Genomic DNA, 21,305 nt, shown 5'->3' on the forward strand with positions numbered 1-21,305 from the left:
CGAACACACTTCATATTTGAATTCGACTTCGACTAGACTCTGGACCCTAAACCCTGAACTCTCGTTACATAAGTAGTTTACATTTTCCTTTGAATGAACTGAAACTTAAGAATTTGTTTTCTTGGTAAGAAAAAGAAATCCGACCATGACTCATTTATTATTATCTTTTTATACAAACGATAATCTACGTTAATCTAATATAAACTACGGGGAGGGAGATTCGAACTCGGGTGCAGAGTGGGAGCATATCTACTCTAGCCAACTTGGCTAAGCTCATGTATGCGAACCGATTCTTCATTGGTTCAGATTCTGACATAGTATGTGTTGTAGGCTAGGCCTACGACAAGAGATAATATTTTTGGGCCGATACGATTAATTCTCGAAATCCTTTGGATCCACTTATACATGACTTAGAAAAAACGACCGACCCATTTTTCACTTTTGAAGTCCTCATGAAATGAAACCATGGCTTAGAATCACGTTTTATTCGGTCAGCAGCTAAAAACATAATAAAGAAAACAGAGTTTTATTGAATTAAACAGTAGCTTTACTTGCAGTGAGTTGCTCTCTCTTTTCTGTCCCTCTCATAAACCTTAGTGAGCAGTAAGAGTCAGTAAAGGCATAAAAGAATGGCGGAAGCAGAAGGAGGCTAGAGGGAAAAGAAAAGCTTCGAGCTTCAAGGGTCAGTTTGGCCTACTCGGAAAATCGGGGGTCTTTTTTATTTTTTTCAATAAATAATATAACCGCGCGGTGTTTTTCTTTTTAATTACGATTATAGCTGTGTGGCTATATTATTAATTTTTTTTAAACCACAGTATAGCCCCTCGGCTGTACAAAAAAAATACAATGCACATATTATACACATACGTGCATATTTTTAATGTTTAATACAAGTTTTTTTTACAAATTTGTTAAAAATACACAAAATTAATGTATTATATACATAATTTTCACATATTATTGAATAAAAATACAATATATTTAAATAGTATAGCCTAGCGGCTATACTCTGTAAATATAATATATTTAAAAAGTATCGCCGCGCGGCTATATTATTTACGGGCCGTGTGACAAGTATAGCCGCGCGGCTATACTATTTTTTAAATAAAAAATTCCCTAGTAAAGCCGGGCGGCCATACTATTTTTTTAAAAATAAAAAATACCCAAGTATAGCCGCCCGGCTATACTATTTAATCAAAAGGAAACCAACGTCGCAGCTATACTATTTTCTTACACGTTGGTTTCCTTTTGATTAAATAGTATAGCCGCACTATTTTTTATAAAAGAAATACCGTAGTATAGAAGAAATGCCGTCAAAAATATGTATGTATATCTACCAGTTCAACAAGAATCATATATATATGGGTCATGCTAGAGAGACCAACTTGAGATACCAACTTGTGTACCAACTCTCTAATAGGAGTGCAGCCCACCAATACAATGGGTCACACGCTCTATTAGAGAGTTGGTACACAAGTTGGTATCCCAAGTTGGTCTTCCTAGCATTTTCCTATATATATTCCTTAGAAAGCGTTCTTTCGATCAATTCAATCTAGTTAATTGCATGGTTGAAACAAAAGTAATTATAATTGGCGTTGGTGGTGTGTTGACGTTTTATTAGTTTTGACAGCAACAAGAGGGTAAAAACGACATGCATGAAAATAATTCCTTAATTCTTCCTCAAGTTTAAGTGTTTATAATTACACTCTCCAAATCATTAGAGCAAATACCATGGAATGTCATCTCTTTCTCTCATTGTTCACCTCAGGAGGAGAGATATATGGGATCAGGCACACCAGGACACAATGTTCTAGCCTCTTCTCTTTTGGATCAAGTTGACAAGAACTTGCTTTAAAGCCCAAATCACATGCCTTGCAGTGATCCAATTTGTATTTCCCGACGAAATTTCGTCGGCACAGACCTATGCCGTCAAAAGTTTGTCGGATAAGGTTTTTCGCGACGAATAAACCTCTGCCGACGAAATTTCGTCGAGAGAGGTCTGTTGACCTGCGCCGACGAAAGTTTGTCAGGAAAGGTCCTTTTTCAAAAAATAAATCTAAAATTAGGATATTTGGGTTAATTAATTTTTTTAAAATTTTATTGTTAGTAATTAAATAATATATTTGCTTTATCTAACTAGTTAAGTTAGTAATTATATTTTAATTATTATTCATTTAGTGAATAATTAGTATTAAATTTTTTAATTAACTTCATGAATTATGTTACTTAATAAATAGTAATTCAATCTTTCTTTTTTCTTTTTTCTTTTTTCTTTTTTCCTTTAACATTCACTAAGTAAAACCTAACCACTAATCAAAGTGATTAAAAAAGAGAGATACATATTAAAGGGTATAGCCGCGCGGCTATACTTTGAAGATATTCTATTTATGCAGTATAGCCGCGCGGCTATACGCTTTTAATATACACACCAACAATAAAAATATAAATATGGATTTCTCTGTAGGCTTAGCTTTTGAGGTGCCTTTTGTGAACACCCCACATCGAAAATCCACTCCTACAGAGGTCTTTATAAACAAAGCACTATGATGGTTTGCTGGAAGCGGCTTGAGTCCTGCAGACCCCTAAAAAATGATGTTTTTTGCTGTAAAATTGTATTACATCTTCCAATGTAACAACACAGACAGGTTTTCCTTACATTTTCTTAATGTCATGCAAACTAAACTTCAGTTTTGAACATAGGAGACAGTAAGTGATGGGGCGGACTCATTTAAACTGTTTAATATTAGATGGAAAGCAGTGTTACAGTAGCAATATAGTATGGAGAGTGGTGTTCAAGTAAATATAACGAGCAACAATATTAAAATGTTTAATATTAGATGGGTTGGTTTTTGTTTTAATTATTAACTTCAGGGTCCAGGGTTCGAGTCACAGAGAGGGCACACTTGGGGTATTTTTTTAATATTTTTTTATTTTTAAGTGTTTTCACCTGTTAATCTTACTTTGATGCTTTTGTCATTAAATTAGCTTGGCTATAGGCTCGACTTTGGATTTGGCGCTGATTAATAATAATTATATTAACAAAGACTTGGGCCTTGGGGCTCTTGGGCTTTGGAGAACTTTAATTAAGGCACCCAAACGAAAATAAGTAATATATATATATATATATATATATATATATATATATATATTGAAATATAGGAGATATTAAGGCTAGTAAGATATTACTTAATTACATATATTAAATTAAAGAGGTTAGCCAAAAAAAAGAGATTAAAGAAACTAACTTTATATTTCAAAAATTAAGAATTTAAATAAAATAAACATAACACCTTTCCTGACGAAATTTCGTCGGCACAGATCTATGCCGGCAAACGGTTGTCGGATAAGGTTTTTCGCGACGAATAAATCTCTGCAGACGAAATTTCATCGGGAGAGGTCTGTTGACCTGCGCCGACGAAAGTTTGTCGGCAAAGGTCCTTTTTCAAAAAATAAATCTAAACTTAGGATATTTGGGTTAATTAATTTTTTTAAAAGTTTATTGTTAGTAATTAAATAATATATTTGCTTTATCTAACTAGTTAAGTTAGTAATTATATTTTAATTATTATTCATTTAGTGAATAATTAGTATTAAATTTTTTAATTAACTTCATGAATTATGTTACTTAATAAATAGTAATTCAATCTTTCTTTTTTCCTTTAACATTCACTAAGTAAAACCTAACTACTAATCAAAGTGATTAAAAAAGAGAGATACATATTAAAGGGTATAGCCGCGCGGCTATACTTTGAAGATATTCTATTTATGCAGTATAGCCGCGCGGCTATACGCTTTTAATATACACACCAACAATAAAAATATAAATATGGATTTCTCTGTAGGCTTAGCTTTTGAGGTGCCTTTTGTGAACACCCCACATCGAAAATCCACTCCTACAGAGGTCTTTATAAACAAAGCACTATGATGGTTTGCTGGAAGCGGCTTGAGTCCTGCAGACCCCTAAAAAATGATGTTTTTTGCTGTAAAATTGTATTACATCTTCCAATGTAACAACACAGACAGGTTTTCCTTACATTTTCTTAATGTCATGCAAACTAAACTTCAGTTTTGAACATAGGAGACAGTAAGTGATGGGGCGGACTCATTTAAAATGTTTAATATTAGATGGAAAGCGGTGTTACAGTAGCAATATAGTATGGAGAGTGGTGTTCAAGTAAATATAACGAGCAACAATATTAAAATGTTTAATATTAGATGGGTTGGTTTTTGTTTTAATTATTAACTTCAGGGTCCAGGGTTCGAGTCACAAAGAGGGCACACTTGGGGTATTTTTTTAATATTTTTTTATTTTTAAGTGTTTTCACCTGTTAATCTTACTTTGATGCTTTTGTCATTAAATTAGCTTGGCTATAGGCTCGGCTTTGGATTTGGCGCTGATTAATAATAATTATATTAACAAAGACTTGGGCCTTGGGGCTCTTGGGGTTTGGAGAACTTTAATTAAGGCACCCAAATGAAAATAAGTAATATATATATATATATATATATATTGAAATATAGGAGATATTAAGGCTAATAAGATATTACTTAATTACATATATTAAATTAAAGAGGGTAGCCAAAAAAAACATATTAAAGAAACTAATTTTATATTTCAAAAATTAAGAATTTAAATAAAATAAACATAACACCTTTCCTGACGAAATTTCGTCGGCACAGACCTATGCCGGCAAACGGTTGTCGGATAAGGTTTTTCGCGACGAATAAATCTCTGCCGACGAAAGAGAGATACATATTAAAGGGTATAGCCAGGCGGCTATACTTTGAAGATATTCTATTTATGCACTATAGCCGCGCGGCTATACGCTTTTAATATATACACCAACAATAAAAATATAAATATGGATTTCTCTTTAGGCTTAGCTTTTGAGGTGCCTTTTGTGAACGCCCTACATCGAAAATCCACTCCTACAGAGGTCTTTATAAACAAAGCACTATGATGGTTTGCTGGAAGCGGCTTGAGTCCTGCAGATCCCTAAAAAATGATGTTTTTTGCTGTAAAATTGTATTACATCTTCCAATGTAACAACACAGACAGGTTTTCCTTACATTTAATTAATGTCATGCAAACTAAACTTCAGTTTTGAACATAGGAGACAGTAAGTGATGGGGCGGACTCATTTAAAATGTTTAATATTAGATGGAAAGCAGTGTTACAGTAGCAATATAGTATGGAGAGTGGTGTTCAAGTAAATATAACAAGCAACAATATTAAAATGTTTAATATTAGATGTGTTTGTTTTTGTTTTAATTATTAACTTCAGGGTCCAGGGTTCGAGTCACAGAGAGGGCACACTTGGGGTATTTTTTTAATATTTTTTTATTTTTAAGTGTTTTCACCTGTTAATCTTACTTTGATGCTTTTGTCATTAAATTAGCTTGGCTATAGGCTCGGCTTTGGATTTGGCACTGATTAATAATAATTATATTAACAAAGACTTGGGCCTTGGGGCTCTTGGGCTTTGGAGAACTTTAATTAAGGCACCCAAATGAAAATAAGTAATATATATATATATATATGAGATATTAAGGCTAATAAGATATTACTTAATTACATATATTAAATTAAAGAGGTTAGCCAAAAAAAAAAAGATTAAAAAAACTAATTTTATATTTCAAAAATTAAGAATTTAAATAAAATAAACATAACACCTTTCCTGACGAAATTTCGTCGGCACAGACCTATGCCGGCAAACGGTTGTCGGATAAGATTTTTTGCGACGAATAAATCTCTGCCGACGAAATTTCGTCGGGAGAGGTCTGTTGACCTGCGCCGACGAAAGTTTGTCGGGAAAGGTCCTTTTTCAAAAAATAAATCTAAACTTAGGATATTTTGGTTAATTAATTTTTTTAAAAGTTTATTGTTAGTAATTAAATAATATATTTGCTTTATCTAACTAGTTAAGTTAGTAATTATATTTTAATTATTATTCATTTAGTGAATAATTAGTATTAAATTTTTTAATTAACTTCATGAATTATGTTACTTAATAAATAGTAATTCAATCTTTCTTTTTTCCTTTAACATTCACTAAGTAAAACCTAACTACTAATCAAAGTGATTAAAAAAGAGAGATACATATTAAAGGGTATAGCCGCGCGGCTATACTTTGAAGATATTCTATTTATGCAGTATAGCCGCGCGGCTATACGCTTTTAATATACACACCAACAATAAAAATATAAATATGGATTTCTCTGTAGGCTTAGCTTTTGAGGTGCCTTTTGTGAACACCCCATATCGAAAATCCACTCCTACAGAGGTCTTTATAAACAAAGCACTATGATGGTTTGCTGGAAGCGGCTTGAGTCCTGCAGACCCCTAAAAAATGATGTTTTTTGCTGTAAAATTGTATTACATCTTCCAATGTAACAACACAGATAGGTTTTCCTTTCATTTTCTTAATGTCGTGCAAACTAAACTTCAGTTTTGAACATAGGAGACAGTAAGTGATGGGGCGGACTCATTTAAAATGTTTAATATTAGATGGAAAGCAGTGTTACAGTAGCAATATAGTATGGAGAGTGGTCTTCAAGTAAATATAACGAGCAACAATATTTAAATGTTTAATATTAGATGGGTTGGTTTTTGTTTTAATTATTAACTTCAGGGTCCAGGGTTCGAGTCACAGAGAGGGCACACTTGGGGTATTTTTTTAATATTTTTTTATTTTTAAGTGTTTTCACCTGTTAATCTTACTTTGATGCTTTTGTCATTAAATTAGGTTAGCTATAGGCTCGGCTTTGGATTTGGCGCTGATTAATAATAATTATATTAACAAAGACTTGGGCCTTGGGGCTCTTGGGCTTTGGAGAACTTTAATTAAGGCACCCAAATGAAAATAAGTAATATATATATATATATAGATATATATATAGATATAGGAGATATTAAGGCTAATAAGATATTACTTAATTACATATACTAAATTAAAGAGGTTAGCCAAAAAAAGAAGATTAAAGAAACTAATTTTATATTTCAAAAATTAAGAATTTAAATAAAATAAACATAACACCTTTCCTGACGAAATTTCGTCGGCACAGACCTATGCCGGCAAACGGTTGTCGGATAAGGTTTTTCGCGACGAATAAATCTCTGCCGACGAAATTTCATCGGGAGAGGTCTGTTGACCTGCGCCGACGAAAGTTTGTCGGGAAAGGTCCTTTTTCAAAAAATAAATCTAAACTTAGGATATTTGGGTTAATTAATTTTTTTAAAAGTTTATTGTTAGTAATTAAATAATATATTTGCTTTATCTAACTAGTTAAGTTAGTAATTATATTTTAATTATTATTCATTTAGTGAATAATTAGTATTAAATTTTTTAATTAACTTCATGAATTATGTTACTTAATAAATAGTAATTCAATCTTTCTTTTTTCCTTTAACATTCACTAAGTAAAACCTAACTACTAATCAAAGTGATTAAAAAAGAGAGATACATATTAAAGGGTATAGCCGCGCGGCTATACTTTGAAGATATTCTATTTATGCAGTATAGCCGCGCGGCTATACGCTTTTAATATACACACCAACAATAAAAATATAAATATGGATTTCTCTGTAGGCTTAGCTTTTGAGGTGCCTTTTGTGAACACCCCACATCGAAAATCCACTCCTACAGAGGTCTTTATAAACAAAGCACTATGATGGTTTGCTGGAAGCGGCTTGAGTCCTGCAGACCCCTAAAAAATGATGTTTTCTGCTGTAAAATTGTATTACATCTTCCAATGTAACAACACAGACAGGTTTTCCTTACATTTTCTTAATGTCATGCAAACTAAACTTCAGTTTTGAACATAGAAGACAGTAAGTGATGGGGGGGACTCATTTAAAATGTTTAATATTAGATGGAAAGCAATGTTACAGTAGCAATATAGTATGGAGAGTGGTGTTCAAGTAAATATAACGAGCAACAATATTAAAATGTTTAATATTAGATGGGCTGGTTTTTGTAAAGAAACTAATTTTATATTTCAAAAATTAAAATATGATTGAAGACTTCTTGATTCAATCAATTCCAATTGGAACTTTAATGGAATACATCTAGTAAACCTATAAACTGATAAGTAAATGCAAAGAAGAATGAACCAGCCTAGCAACTAGGAATCGATACCAAGTGTTGGCAGAGCAATAATCTAAAAGATAATTCAGGAGTAGTCGACTGGATATCTTGAAACAAGGAAAATTGATTGATTTCAACGAGATCAAGTATTAATCAAGTCAGCGGCGTAGCCAGGAATTCTCTCAAGGAGGGTCAACATTATTAGCCAAGATAAATGGAAAAGCCATACCACCACCAGACTTGGACTATGATGGTTTAGAGGAGAAGAAAAATGCATACAAGGATGTGCCATGAGAATAAAACTATGAGATAATAGATTAATAACCTAAAATCTTAAGTATCCATTATTTTTCTACATAAATATTTTAGAATAAGTTCAATTATATAAGAAAACTTTGATGGTTGTTGTTCCAAAAATATTTAATGGGTTTGAAGACAATATTGGAAGATGTTGCTAATTAAACTGAACATGAATAAAAACACTTACGTGGTAGAAGGTCAAACCAGTTGCTCTACCACCCACTTCCATATGCTTCATCAAGGGTGGAATCATGAATTTTTCAACGGGTGGGCTAGCTAAAGTTATTAGCTTAAAATTTAATGATTATTTTTTTTGGTACGTATACTTACAATTTCTATAGTCTTTGTAGAAATAAAAGTAAACATTAAATCATATAAATCACGCTAGTTCATAGCTCCATAAACTAATTTTCAATAAGTTTTAACATAAACCAAATAGGGTTTAACATTATAGTGGATTAGGCTTTTTACCTAGATTGACCTTAGTTCCTTCATGCATTCATATCATACATGAAAAATTGTTTTATGTAAAAATATTGACTAAGTATGAAAATTGGGTTTTTGGAATAATCATTTTCTGAAGATAATTTTTGGCGGCTTTTATTCCTCACACATCAAATAAGAAAACTTGATTTTATGGGAATTTAGTATGAAGTATATATTGACTTAATGAGCCATCATTTTTAGCCTAAATCGTATTTTACACTAAAACCGATTTTTCATATTTTGATTTGGTGGGAATTTGATTTTCTAGTATTTTTATTTGAATCCAAATGGGGGGTACTTCCTTATTTACATTGTAAACTTAAGTAAATGGAGTAATATAAAAATAAATAAAAGTAAAATGACAAAGACATTTACTTAAATGTTGAAAGTGGAAATAAGGTAATATGTACACTGTTACCATTGGGTCAGAAGGGTCAATAAGATAATCTGTACACTGTTACCATTGGGTCAGAAGGGTCATATGACCCTCCTAGGCCTTAATTGGCTCCGCCCTTGAATCAAGTGTGAAGTCAGTTTATGAGAGAAAGCTGTGTTGATTGTCCGTCCTTTGAGCTTTGGGTTTGCCTTTATTTATAGGCTATTTATAGGCTATAGCCCAAGTTAACATGTTCATGGGACCGTGCCTGTGGTTGATTATGTCTTAGTATTTTCTTTGTGGTTTAAACTGGTAAACCAATACATTGATTTCTACACTGTCGATAGTGGCTTGTCCAAACATGGCCTTTTCTCCTACGAGTTGGCGTAGTATAGCTTCATGGTTCAGTCCAAAATTTGTAGTAAGCAAACAATGATTGAAAAGTCCAAATCCAAATAAAAAATCCAACTAGAATCTATTGTTAGAAAAATAAGATAAAATAAAGGAAAGAGAGGGAAAGACAGCAGCACTCAAGAGGAGTTAGAATGTAATAATACTAAACTCATTTTATTGAATCTATCAACTATAAATAATAATAATACTAGCTCAGCAACCTCAGCCTTATCTTAAATATGAAATGGCTTTAAATGAATGAGGAAAAGTGGAGTAGAATTGGGCTGAAGTTGAAATTTGAAATCTCATATTGCTAAAGCATTTTGCTTAAGAATTTAAAGGACAGAATTATAAATTCATGGAGAGAGTTGTGAGCATTGAACGCTTAATCATAAATATGTGTACGGATTTTGAACCCTAAATCCAAATCTAAAACTCTACACCTAAATTATGGATCACGAATACAACCTTCATATTTGAATTTGACTTGGACTAGACTCCAGATCCTAAATTCTGAATTCTCATTACACAAGCAGCCAGGGCAGGCCCACAATGTGTGTGGATTGGGCGACGATACAGGGCCCTAAAAAAATGGGGCCTCTTATAAAACCCTATAACTAAAGAGTTATAGTAGCAAAAAAGACCTTTTATATGTGTAATTGATGCTTTTTGGGCTTTATTCTAAAAAAAATTGGGTCTTTTTCTTTACTTTTCATATAGTGGATCTCTTTTACGTAAACTAACAAACTTAGCACTTAAGTTTGAAACTTTTTATTTTAATTTTTGTTAAAAATAAAGTAAGTGTTGATTAGAATCTCAATTTTTATTTCTACCCGGAACCTCCTAAATCAATGGACCGGCCATGTAAGTAGCGTAAATTTTCCTTTGCATGAACTGAAAAAAGAATTTGTTTTCTTGGTAAGAAAAAAGAATCGGATCCTGACCCATTCTTCATTTGTTCAGATCGTTGGCTGGGCCTAAGACAGGAGATAATATGTTTGGGCCTATACATTTAATTCTCAGAATCCTGTCCATCCAATTAGACATAAACCGGATAAAGCGGCCCGACCTATGTTTCACTTTTGAAGTCCTGATGAAACGAAACCATGGCTCAGAATCACGTTTTCTTGGGTCAGCAGTTCAAAAACGTATGAAAGAAACCGGAGGTTTTATTGAAGGAGACAGAAACTTTACCGGCAGTGAGTTGCTCTCTCTCTTTCTGTCCCTCTGATAAACCCTAGTGAGCTGTAAGAGTCAGTAAAAGCATAAAAGAATGGCGGAAGCAGAAGGAGGATCAGATAAGGCGGGCGCATCGGTAGGAGGTGGAGTTGAGTCGCTGAAAGATAAAGGAAATGAGCATTTCAAAGCAGGGAACTATCTGAAAGCCGCTGCACTCTACACTCAGGCCATCAAGCAAGACCCTAACAACCCCACTCTTTATAGGTACATATATTTACCGCCTCAAAATTTATTGTTGTTTTATTTGTTGGTTTTCTAGTGTTAAATTTGACATGGGATCAAAATGCCATTTTTATTGGTTGGCGACACAGTTTACTTGACTTATTCACCTGGGTTCTTATTGAATTTGAATTATTTTGTTAATTATTTCGGTATGGACATGTTTTGTCATGAATTTATTAAGTAGGAATTTAAAGTTGTGTGCTTTCGTTTATGTAGAAAAACAGATGAACTTTTTCTATTGTTCACGTTGTTTATGTGTGTCCTTTTGAACGCTCCCAGGAGATAGTTGACATCTTCATTTCATAATTTGCACATTGCTTATTATGATGCCTAGGCTGCATGAGTATTCTTTTATCCTATTTTCTGCTCCACGGCTACGGCAGCATTTTGTAGCTTGTATGAACTTCTAAGTTACATGAGGTTCAGAGTTGATATACAAGCTTGTTTGTAATTTAGATTTAACCATGGTTATGGTATTCAGATGCAAAAAAAACAATTCCCTTTCCACCTTACCAGAAGAAATTCAGGCACTTTGGTAATATAGATTTATATTCTTTCTATATATATATTTTTTTGGTATAAATTTTTTAAGTGAACTAAGATGAGATGATGGTGGCTTCAACAGGCTGGAATAGATGCCCTATTTTGCCTGTACTTCGGTGGCATAAAAAAAATCTACATTCTGGAATATTTGAGCTAAGAAATGGTACTGTTTCCTTATAGAAGGTTAGATTTTGGCTTATTTGTGTGGAAAAGTATTCTGAGATCTTATGTAATTTGAAGTTTATAGAAGAAAGCAAGGCCATCAGGAATAAAAAGGGATATAACTGTATTAAAAAAACTTGTTGGGGCAAGAATAACTACTTTGGTACCACATTCGGGCTGTCAAAGTCTGATTATGGCCTTTTTATTTCCAAGTAATGGATTTGGATAAAACCTGCTCCATTATTTCAAATCCTATAGTTGGTGTCAGGGTCTGCAATGTACAATTCCTGCTTCAATTGCTACCGCATTCATATTCTTTTTAGCATTAATTAAAACAAAGGGCTGCTCTGTGAGAAAATGTAGAGAAAGCGTATGGTAGCTAGGACTGATTTGTGAATGGGTTGGTGCGCCTGCTGCTTTCCCAATTGCAGAATGATAATCAGTCAACTTTCTTTATGTATATTCTTCATTATTTTGTTTATATGCTAATATTGTTTCTCTTGCTCACTGGTATGTAAGGATGTTCATGCAAACATGGAAGGTTGTTCATAAAAAGTAACATAGTAGTAATAAACAATTACAATTTTCAAGGAACAAGCTGTCTTGGCTGAACTTTCCCATGTAACATTGTATGCATGCTGCACTGATTCATCTCCTTTCATTTTAATGTTCCATTGTTGGCCAGCAACCGTGCTGCGGCATTTTTGCAATTGGTTAAGCTTAGCAAAGCCCTTGCTGATGCAGAGACCACAATTAAATTAAACCCCCAGTGGGAAAAGGTACTGTTGTTTTATTTTTATTTAAAAAAATCCTTTTCTTCTCAACAAACTTTTACTTTTAGAAAGCAAAATATCTTGATTTTCATTATTTCTTCCTTTAAAAGAACCTTTTTGATGCATCTACAGGGATATTTCAGGAAAGGATGCATATTAGAGGCCATGGAACAATATGATGATGTATGTCTAGAAGTTCTTTCACTCTTCCCATTGTTGTTGAAGGCCTTTTGGACAAGACCACATGATTTTAGTTTTCTGCTACTGATATTTGTACTGTTCATCACATGTTGTAGGGTTTAGATGCTTTCCAAACAGCTTTGCAATATAACTCACAAAGCACAGAAGTATCAAGAAAGATAAAAAGGATTTCTCAGTTGGCGAGAGATAAAAAACGTGCTCAGGAGGTGGAGAAAATGAGATCCAATGTTGATATGGCAAGACAATTGGATAAACTGAAATCTGAAATGGTGAGTGTATTGGCCAATCAAGGATTCATGATTCTCTATGACTTTTGTTCCATATTATTCTGCATTTTATATGGCGTATATTATCTTTGTGCTTGAGTGAGAAATATAATCTCTCAGTCATTTTTCTACGTGATTCTTTGTTTGTATCTGCTTTTTCTTTCTTTGCCTGAATGGTGTGACTTGCAACTTTCATATATCAAGTTTCCTTAACTCCCCGAACTGTGTATGCAGGTAAGATATTACTCATTAATTTCTCAGCAGCTTATATAGAGACTTTAATGGATCACCTGCGCTTGGATTGTTTCAAATTTTAATCAGTCCTAATAAGAAGGATTAAGTCACTCTTTCTCTTTTGCAGTCTGGGAAGCGTGGATCTGAAGAATGTTGGGAAGACATGTTTTCTTTCCTTGTTGAGACAATGGAGACAGCTATAAAATCATGGCACGAAACTTCTAAAGTGGAGGCTAGAGTTTACTTTCTCCTAGATAAGGAAAAAACAGACACCGAGAAATATGCTCCAGCTGTGAATATTGATAAGGTATTAAATTTAGATCTTTCACTTTTCAAAATATCCCTTTTCTGATTGATTGACAAATAATTTCAATGTATTTGGTTCTATGACCCCTTCTTTGCTGTTGAGATAAAATGAGTTATTGCAACCTCATCAGATTATTACCTCATATTAAGTATATGTTTTTTGAGCCAGAAACCATTATTCTGAAATTGTTTTTACCTAATCAATGCTTACCCGTTATTCCAGGCCTTTGAATCACCCCATACGCATGGCAGTTGTTTTTCATTTCTTAGGCAGTATGCTGAGGACTCTTTCTCCAGAGCAGCTTGTTTGGTGACTCCCAAAAGTATCATGTCTTATCCACAGGTACATTTAACTTCAAGTTGTGTCTCACATGCCTAAGTCTCTGTATCCCTGCGTGCATTGTATTTGTTTGTGTTCAAGATTTGAGTTAATATTTGGAGGTTTGACCTCTGGCGTGGGTTCAAGACTTCAAGTCGTGCCTTGTGTGCTTAAAAGGCTTTTGCATGGTGCTTTTGGGCAGTTTAAGTAGTTATTATTGGTCTCTCTCAAAAAAAAGAAAAGGAAAATAGTCGATTGATCTGTTTCAGATTTCACTAGCTGTTACTGGTCCTCCAATGTGATAAATTCAACTTAAATTTGCAGATGATTTAAATTCAGGGCAGAGTGATGACTTATTGAATAAAAGGAATTTGTAGTTAACAAAGAGGTTTTAATCATCAAATACTTTTTGCAGGTTTGGAAAGGTCAGGGATCAAGGAAATGGAAACATGGGCAACATGATGGTTTCTTTGTTCAGTTTGAGACCCCTTTCCAGCGAAAGCTGTGGTTTATTCCTAGTTCTAGTGAACTAGGCCAGACATTGTGCAGGTCTCTCCCTCTCTCTCTCTCTCTCTCTTGCAATTTTAAGGGAGTGTCAATTTGTAACTATGGATGACTTTTTTAACTTGATTTTTAAAAGTACCAAGAATGCTTCATCAGTACTTAGGTTATATGTGATGATTACATTTCTTACCACCTTGAAGCTTTAGTTCTAATATTGTGTTCTCTCTTTAAAGTGCAAAGCCATAGAAATATGGTCCCTTTTGCTTTTAAGAGAATGAAGAAATGGAAACTTTGAAAGCATATGGATGTGGAAATACCAGTAGGAAGTGGGTTTTTATATGTTTTAATGTTTGTAAGATGCTGGAAGGAAAATTTCAGGCAAGCAGGCTCCGTGAGCTTGCTCACTTAATATTGTCTAAATAACCTATTATACAAGACCTTGCTGTGATCACAGCAACAATAGAGTTTTTTTATTTGGTATTATATTTCCTTTAGGAGCTAGGTAATCTAAATGTTTGTGCCTCATTCAGGGAACCAGAGGATTTAGACATCGGTGCCCACGAATTGATTCCGCGCCTATTCAAACAGTACAATTCATAGATGCCTGTATTTGCATTTTGGAGGAAAATCTCAGGCCCATTTAGCGAGAGATACAGCCTTGGTGACAGTCATTTGCCTCATTTTGCAAGGTTTTCTTTCGCCCTGGTAATTTGCCGGATGGTGCTTTCCATAATCATAACATGCATTTACTCGAGGTTCTGTTTCCTTCTAAAAAAATTCAAGCCTTTTTGTTTTGAGTGGTTGAATTTTACCGAGAGATTCCTTAGTGTGAGGTTGTTTATCCTGTTTTTCCAGTGTAATGAGTAGTTTGGCCCTTGAATTAAGTTGGGTTGTTTCCAATAACTACTCTCTGTCTGTTGCTTATATTGTGAAAACTTGAAATTAGGTGCTACAGACGGTTTATTTTGTAAAATTCTAAACAGCAATGTAACTGTTGAATAGGTCATCTATTTTGTTATTAATGCATGAAAGTTATATCTTGCTGCCCATTATGCTATATGTATGGATGGAATTTTAGTATTCTAATGTGAGTTACACAATTGTTCAAATTTTGTTGATGTATGCATAATCCATGTTATGACATTTCTTTATGCAAAAATCATTATGAAGATCTGAAACCTAGGATATGGACAAAAAGGGATACTTGCTTCAAACGAAATCACTTTCCAGTTATAATTCCAAAGCAACTAGCATCTGTGGTGCTTCTTGTTTCTTGTATTTTATGGTGTGTTACGTTTGTAATATGTTATACTTCTATGTCAGGATTTGTTCCTTTTACTTGCGATGCGAATACCCAATTATTTTATTTAGAAGTACCTGCCATGCCTGATTTGAGACATGAGAAGGATTAGGAAGAGCAGTTGGAGCATTAGAGAGAAGCAATTGATTCTAGTTAGAGACATTACAGGAGGGGCTGGGGACAGAGGAAAACCAAGCCACTAAAATCTCTACAAACCACTTGCCTCGAATATCATCTACATTTTTCATAATCTCAATTTAGTGTATAATAATAATACATAAGCTTAATTCTTATAATCTCCCTAGCTATGCCCTCATCTGCAAGGAAACCCTCTTTTCTCCCACTTGTGGATCAATCAAACATGTTAGATATATAGCGGTTCTCTTTCTGTCAAAGGCGGCTGCCACACATATAATTGAGGTCGGACCCATTTTAGTATCAAAAACTTTCACCCCTTGATTGATCATCACAGATTAGACATTGTCATCTTTTCTGTTTACTTCTATTTCTCCTGGATTGGGTTTGCAGGTGTGCAGCATGAAGTTACATCCTGATACAGCCTCTCCCACTGTAACATAGATCCATTCCTGACCAATTTTCTCGATGAACTTGGATTTCTCAAGCTTCTTAATCACCTCGCTTCGAGGGTTTGCTAATACAAGCTGATAGATCAAAAGAAAGAAGGAGAAGAATATAAAATATAAGCACATGATCAAACAAATATATGAACTAAACTGCCCAACAACAGTAAACCATAGTCCATTATAAAAGCTTGAAAGAGTCAGAAAGTGAAATGCAGTTTCATACCTTGAGACCCTTTATGTCAACATTTTTCTTGGTCTCTTCAAGCATGCTGATCCCACTGGTATCAATGCTGCCTACAGCTGTAATTTGATTTTAATTTTAGCAACAGAGAAATTATAAAGGACAGTGCAGGAGATAAATTTCAATTTGTGACTGCTGCAGAATGATCACTTACTGCTAAGGTCTAGTATAACATAGTGTAAGCTTGTTTCCCCAGAAGATTTTAGCTTGTCTTCCTCCTCATATATCCATCTTGAGATCCTGAGAACCAAGATTTTAAGCAAAGGTTAATACTCTACAATGCTTGACGATAATATGTTTTTCGTAAATTTCTTTTCATAATTGTGCACTTCAAGTTTACCTTTCCCTTAAATAGTTTGCATTGGCAAAATAGATGGGTGCATCAATTTGAAGAATGAGAATTCCTGGAATGTTGTTTGCATCTGGGTATTGATCAATGCTTCTGTAAATCGATGAGTTTGGAATGTTGCCTAAAGTAAAAGTCCTTGGCCTAGCTACAAATAGCAGCACCCTTAGCATGGAAACTGTAACCTGCATGACCAATATATGATTCAGAAATGTCTAAGCAACACTTTTTTCTTATGATGAAGAAAAGAAAATATGTGTCTACTTACTGCAATGACTAGGCCAATCTCAACACTGCCAAAGACAACACCAACATATGCACCTAGGCACACAATGCAGTCCACCTTGTCTACTTTCCAGAGGTGGATGACAGCTTCATAATCAATGAGGCCAAGCATGGCAGCCATTATAATAGCGGAGAGCACCACAAGTGGAGTGTAGTGGAACAATGGCGTCAAGAACAACAGTGTGAACATCACTGCAGTTGCCATTACAATATTCGACACGGCAGTCTTGCATCCTGCATTGAAGTTCACAGCAGTTCTCGAAAATGGTCCTGCAAGTGAAAATCAATCATGAATCTGGATTAGTTGTTCAGGTGACAACAAAATCCAGACAGTCTAACAAGAGAATATTTCCTATTATCTACATTTCAGAGCTGTATGTACCGGCAGTCAAGTAGCAAGAAGTGCAAGAGCCTGCAATGTTCATCATCCCGAAAGCGATCATTTCTTTGTTACCATCAATGTGGTAGTTCTTGAATGCGGCGAAACTTCTTCCAACAGCTACTCCTTCCTGCAAAGTCACCACCAAAACCCTAAAAATGTTAGCCTAAGCCCTCCCTCATTGTATTGATGGTTTGAGATGCAGTGAGTGAGTTATGAGTGAGATTTGAGGAGTTTTGGGGACTTACAGCAAGGCCTATGACACCAGTGATTATCCCAGTTTTAATGGCTGTTGTAAGATATGGTGACCCAAAGGCCAGCTCAGAAACAGATGGTGGGTTCAACCCTTTCTTAAGGTGCCCAATCTGCAAAAACAAAGCAAGCCTGTCATTATAAAAATAAATAATAAAATATAAAATATAGTGTGCCTCTAATTAGCCTCAAGTGCGTTATACATATTAACAATACTATTTATATCATATTTACAAACGATTATCAATACGTTCAGTAAATATGGTACAAATAGCAGCACTATACATATATGTTAGATGGTGGAGACTGAGATACTTACTACTTGAACGCCATGTTTTTCAGCATGGGTTACATAAACCAAAATGCTTCCCAGGATCACAGAGCACAGTGGGGCCATTGCGTTTATCCAAAAGAAGGCTGGTCTTCTCTTGCTCTAATTGTCATCAACATAAATTCATCACCATAAGTACTGGAACTATAGCAATGCCAATCTCAACATAAAAAAATGTCATTCCTAAGTCCACAAAATAATAAAATAAACGAGTATGAGGATGGGAATGGTAATGGTAATAGTTCCCTGAATCTTGTTTGGGAATGGAATAATTGGAATTCCACCCAATCCCACCTTATTTGATATTTTTATTGCATGTCATAAAATTTGGAATTTTTTGAATTTTTTTAAATTAAAAAAATTAAATTAAATTAAAAAATAAAACGCCAACTGGGTATGTCATAGTTTAAAAGAATTAAACTTCATTTAAATTTTAATTATTTCGCTAATATCTTTCGTTGAAAAAAAGTTACGCAAGGGAAGGTAAAGATAGGGACAACTCACTATAAGTTTCTTTAATTTTTTACTTTCTCCATGGCTCTAACTTTTGTTTTGAAAAAAAATCTATACCATTTATAAATGCCAAATTCACTAAAATTGTGAAGCATCGAAATTTAAGTCGTGACAGTTGCATTTTTTTTCTTTCTAATTTTGTATCATTATGTTATTAGATTATAAATTTGAATCATTGATGCAGCTTATTGTCTAAAGTGTGACATACATATTCAAACTCTCTCACGTAATCATTTTCAACTTTTATGTGTCCGAAGAGGTCACAAATATAATCCCTTATATTGTGAAAACAAAGTAATTCAACAAGAATCATATATATATATATATATATCCTTAGAAAGCGTTCTTTCGATGGATTCAACAAACTTTTTTTTGACTCAAGAGATCGAGTTAATTGCATGGTTGAAACAAAAGTAATTATAATTGGCGTTGGTGGTGTGTTGACGTTTTATTAGTTTTGACAGCAACAAGTGGGTAAAAACGACATGCATGAAAAGTAATTATAATTCCTTAATTCTTCCCCAAGTTTAAGATATTATAATTACACTCTCCAAATCATTAGAGCAAAGCAATTTAAGCAAACACCATGGAGTGCCATCTACTTACAAAGTATCTTGTGAGCAGGAGAAAGAAGAGGAAACAGCATCCCAGCACAGCACTTTCCCACCTCCACTGCATAATAACCCAGCCTCCATGATATAATATTTTAATGTACAAAAAGGCAAACATATATAAAAAGGTGACAAGTTTTTAGATTAGATTAGATTAAAAAGAGAAATTGTATACCTGGTGCACTTGGGAAAAGATAGATTTCATGACAGATATAAGATCAGTCTCATGAGTGAAGTGAACCAATCCAAGTACCCCTTTAAGCTGCTGAAGACAGACAACAGTGGCTGCTCCACCCATGAAACCCACTATTGTTGCATGGGACAGAAAGTCCACGACAAACCCAAGTCTGCAAATATACAACATATATACATACAAAACATCATTTCAGAAATTAAAGAGAGGGTGCTTCTTGCTTGGTCTTTTTTTTATTATCAAATCCTAATGTATACCTTAAGAGGCCAAGAGAAGCCTGAAAAGCTCCAGCAAAGAAGGTAGATGTGAGAGCCAGCTGAACATAGAGCTTAGGGTTCTCAGTAGGGCTAACCACCTTCCCCAACATAGAAGATATGAGAAGCGATGCAACCGCCACGGTACCAACTGCCAAATCCTTTGAGCTTCCCAGCATGGCATACACCAATGGAGGCACAAAACTTGAATCTGCATTTATTTTCGAAAAAAATAATTTCACATTCGTCTTTTGAAAACAAAAGAGTTTGGTAAGATACTTATGATGTTACACTGTGAATCCGAATCATCATTCAGATTGATTCTTGCTTGAATGTATGACTCAGATTCACAATTGAACAACGTAAGTATTTGTCTGAAAAGAAAACATTGCCCTATAATATATGCATATATATAGCGTATGATATTTGATTTCACATAGATCTGGATACTTACATAGGCCAAGAATTGGGGGCAGGTTGGCCAAGTTTGCATAGCTTATCCCTTGAGGAACTGCAAGACTGGCAATGGTGATTCCGGCAATGAGATCAGATTTGAAGAAGTCAAAGGTGTAGCGAGGAGCCCATTCGAGGATGGGCACAAAGTGTTGCAAACCCAGCACAAGTTTTCTAGACGTGGGCTGGTTCTTAAATTGCCTGAAAGGGTCATCAGGAAAGAAAGTCTCTTTTAGAGATGATTTCAGGGCCTTCAAAAATGGTTTGGATGGAGGAATTTCAACGCGGTGTGGGCATTCATAATCTGCGTTACCCATTTCACCTCGGAAAAACACTTGAGCTAACCAGAGGGAGCTGATTAAGCAGCTAGATGATCAAGGGTTTGGCTTATATTTATTGGTGCTTGTGTGCTAATATATATATATATAAATAGCAATAGTATGTATAAATATGTATAGCTTTTTGTTCTAAGGTTTATGGTATGCCAGAGAGGGATTGGAAGCAATTGGTGGTTAAAATGCTTAATTAGCTCTAGCAATGGAACTCTTGGCGAGCTGGGGGTATTATATAAGGTGGTGAATGTGTGACTTATAGAGGGAAAGAAGGAGGGAAGGACCTTTGAGTGCGGAGCGGGACCCACATGTGGACTCACTCGTGGCTAAGTCCCAATATAAATTTTTAAATACTTTCCCAATGACGACCAGAAGTTTAATATCTGCAGTTAGGAGGGATCACGTCCACTTCAGGCTGAAGTGTGGCTCCTTCTATGTTTCCTAAGACAGTGCTCAATAGATCTAGATTCAAAATAATTAGCTGCTATTGGGTTTAGTTCACGCGTTTTTTATTTTAGATATAGGTCCTAATATATGAATAAAATACAATTTAATCAATCAAAGGTTAAAACTCATATATTATACCAATCGATTACCCACATGAAATTATGTACCTAATGTATAGGTAAATAGTGTTATTATTAGCAACAAAAAAAACTTAATGATAAATTATGTTACCTATAAGTTAGGAACATAAATTAGAAGACTATATATAAGTCAGATACAAAAATAGACAAATAAAATTGTATGTTACCTACAAAAAAAATGTACATAAAATACTATTACATGTTGTCGAAAATATGAAAAAACACATACATAC

General features: G+C 34.3%; 2 protein-coding genes across 2 annotated transcripts; one reads left to right on the forward strand and one right to left on the reverse strand.

Moving 5' to 3' along the window:
- Positions 1–10,739: 10,739 nt before the first annotated feature.
- TPR3 (Tetratricopeptide repeat (TPR)-like superfamily protein) lies at positions 10,740–15,460 on the forward strand. The gene is made up of 8 exons (XM_021972492.2): positions 10,740–11,085; positions 12,494–12,587; positions 12,714–12,764; positions 12,878–13,051; positions 13,410–13,589; positions 13,812–13,931; positions 14,323–14,456; positions 14,942–15,460. The coding sequence occupies exons 1-8, from the start codon at positions 10,916–10,918 to the stop codon at positions 15,009–15,011; spliced, it is 993 nt and encodes a 330-aa protein (XP_021828184.2). The 5' UTR covers positions 10,740–10,915; the 3' UTR covers positions 15,012–15,460.
- A 380-nt stretch (positions 15,461–15,840) lies between these two features.
- On the reverse strand, positions 15,841–20,705 carry LOC110768655 (sulfate transporter 3.1). Its single transcript, XM_021972473.2, has 12 exons — positions 20,155–20,705; positions 19,704–19,911; positions 19,429–19,600; positions 19,249–19,314; positions 18,118–18,231; positions 17,795–17,911; positions 17,550–17,676; positions 17,151–17,437; positions 16,877–17,067; positions 16,691–16,776; positions 16,519–16,595; positions 15,841–16,373 (listed from the first exon to the last, which is right to left on the reverse strand). The coding sequence occupies exons 1-12, from the start codon at positions 20,468–20,470 to the stop codon at positions 16,185–16,187; spliced, it is 1,950 nt and encodes a 649-aa protein (XP_021828165.1). The 5' UTR covers positions 20,471–20,705; the 3' UTR covers positions 15,841–16,184.
- Positions 20,706–21,305: the final 600 nt, after the last annotated feature.

This window comes from Prunus avium, chromosome 1 (assembly GCF_965620075.1).
Source record: "Prunus avium chromosome 1, drPruAviu1.hap1.1, whole genome shotgun sequence".
Lineage (NCBI taxonomy): Eukaryota > Viridiplantae > Streptophyta > Magnoliopsida > Rosales > Rosaceae > Prunus > Prunus avium.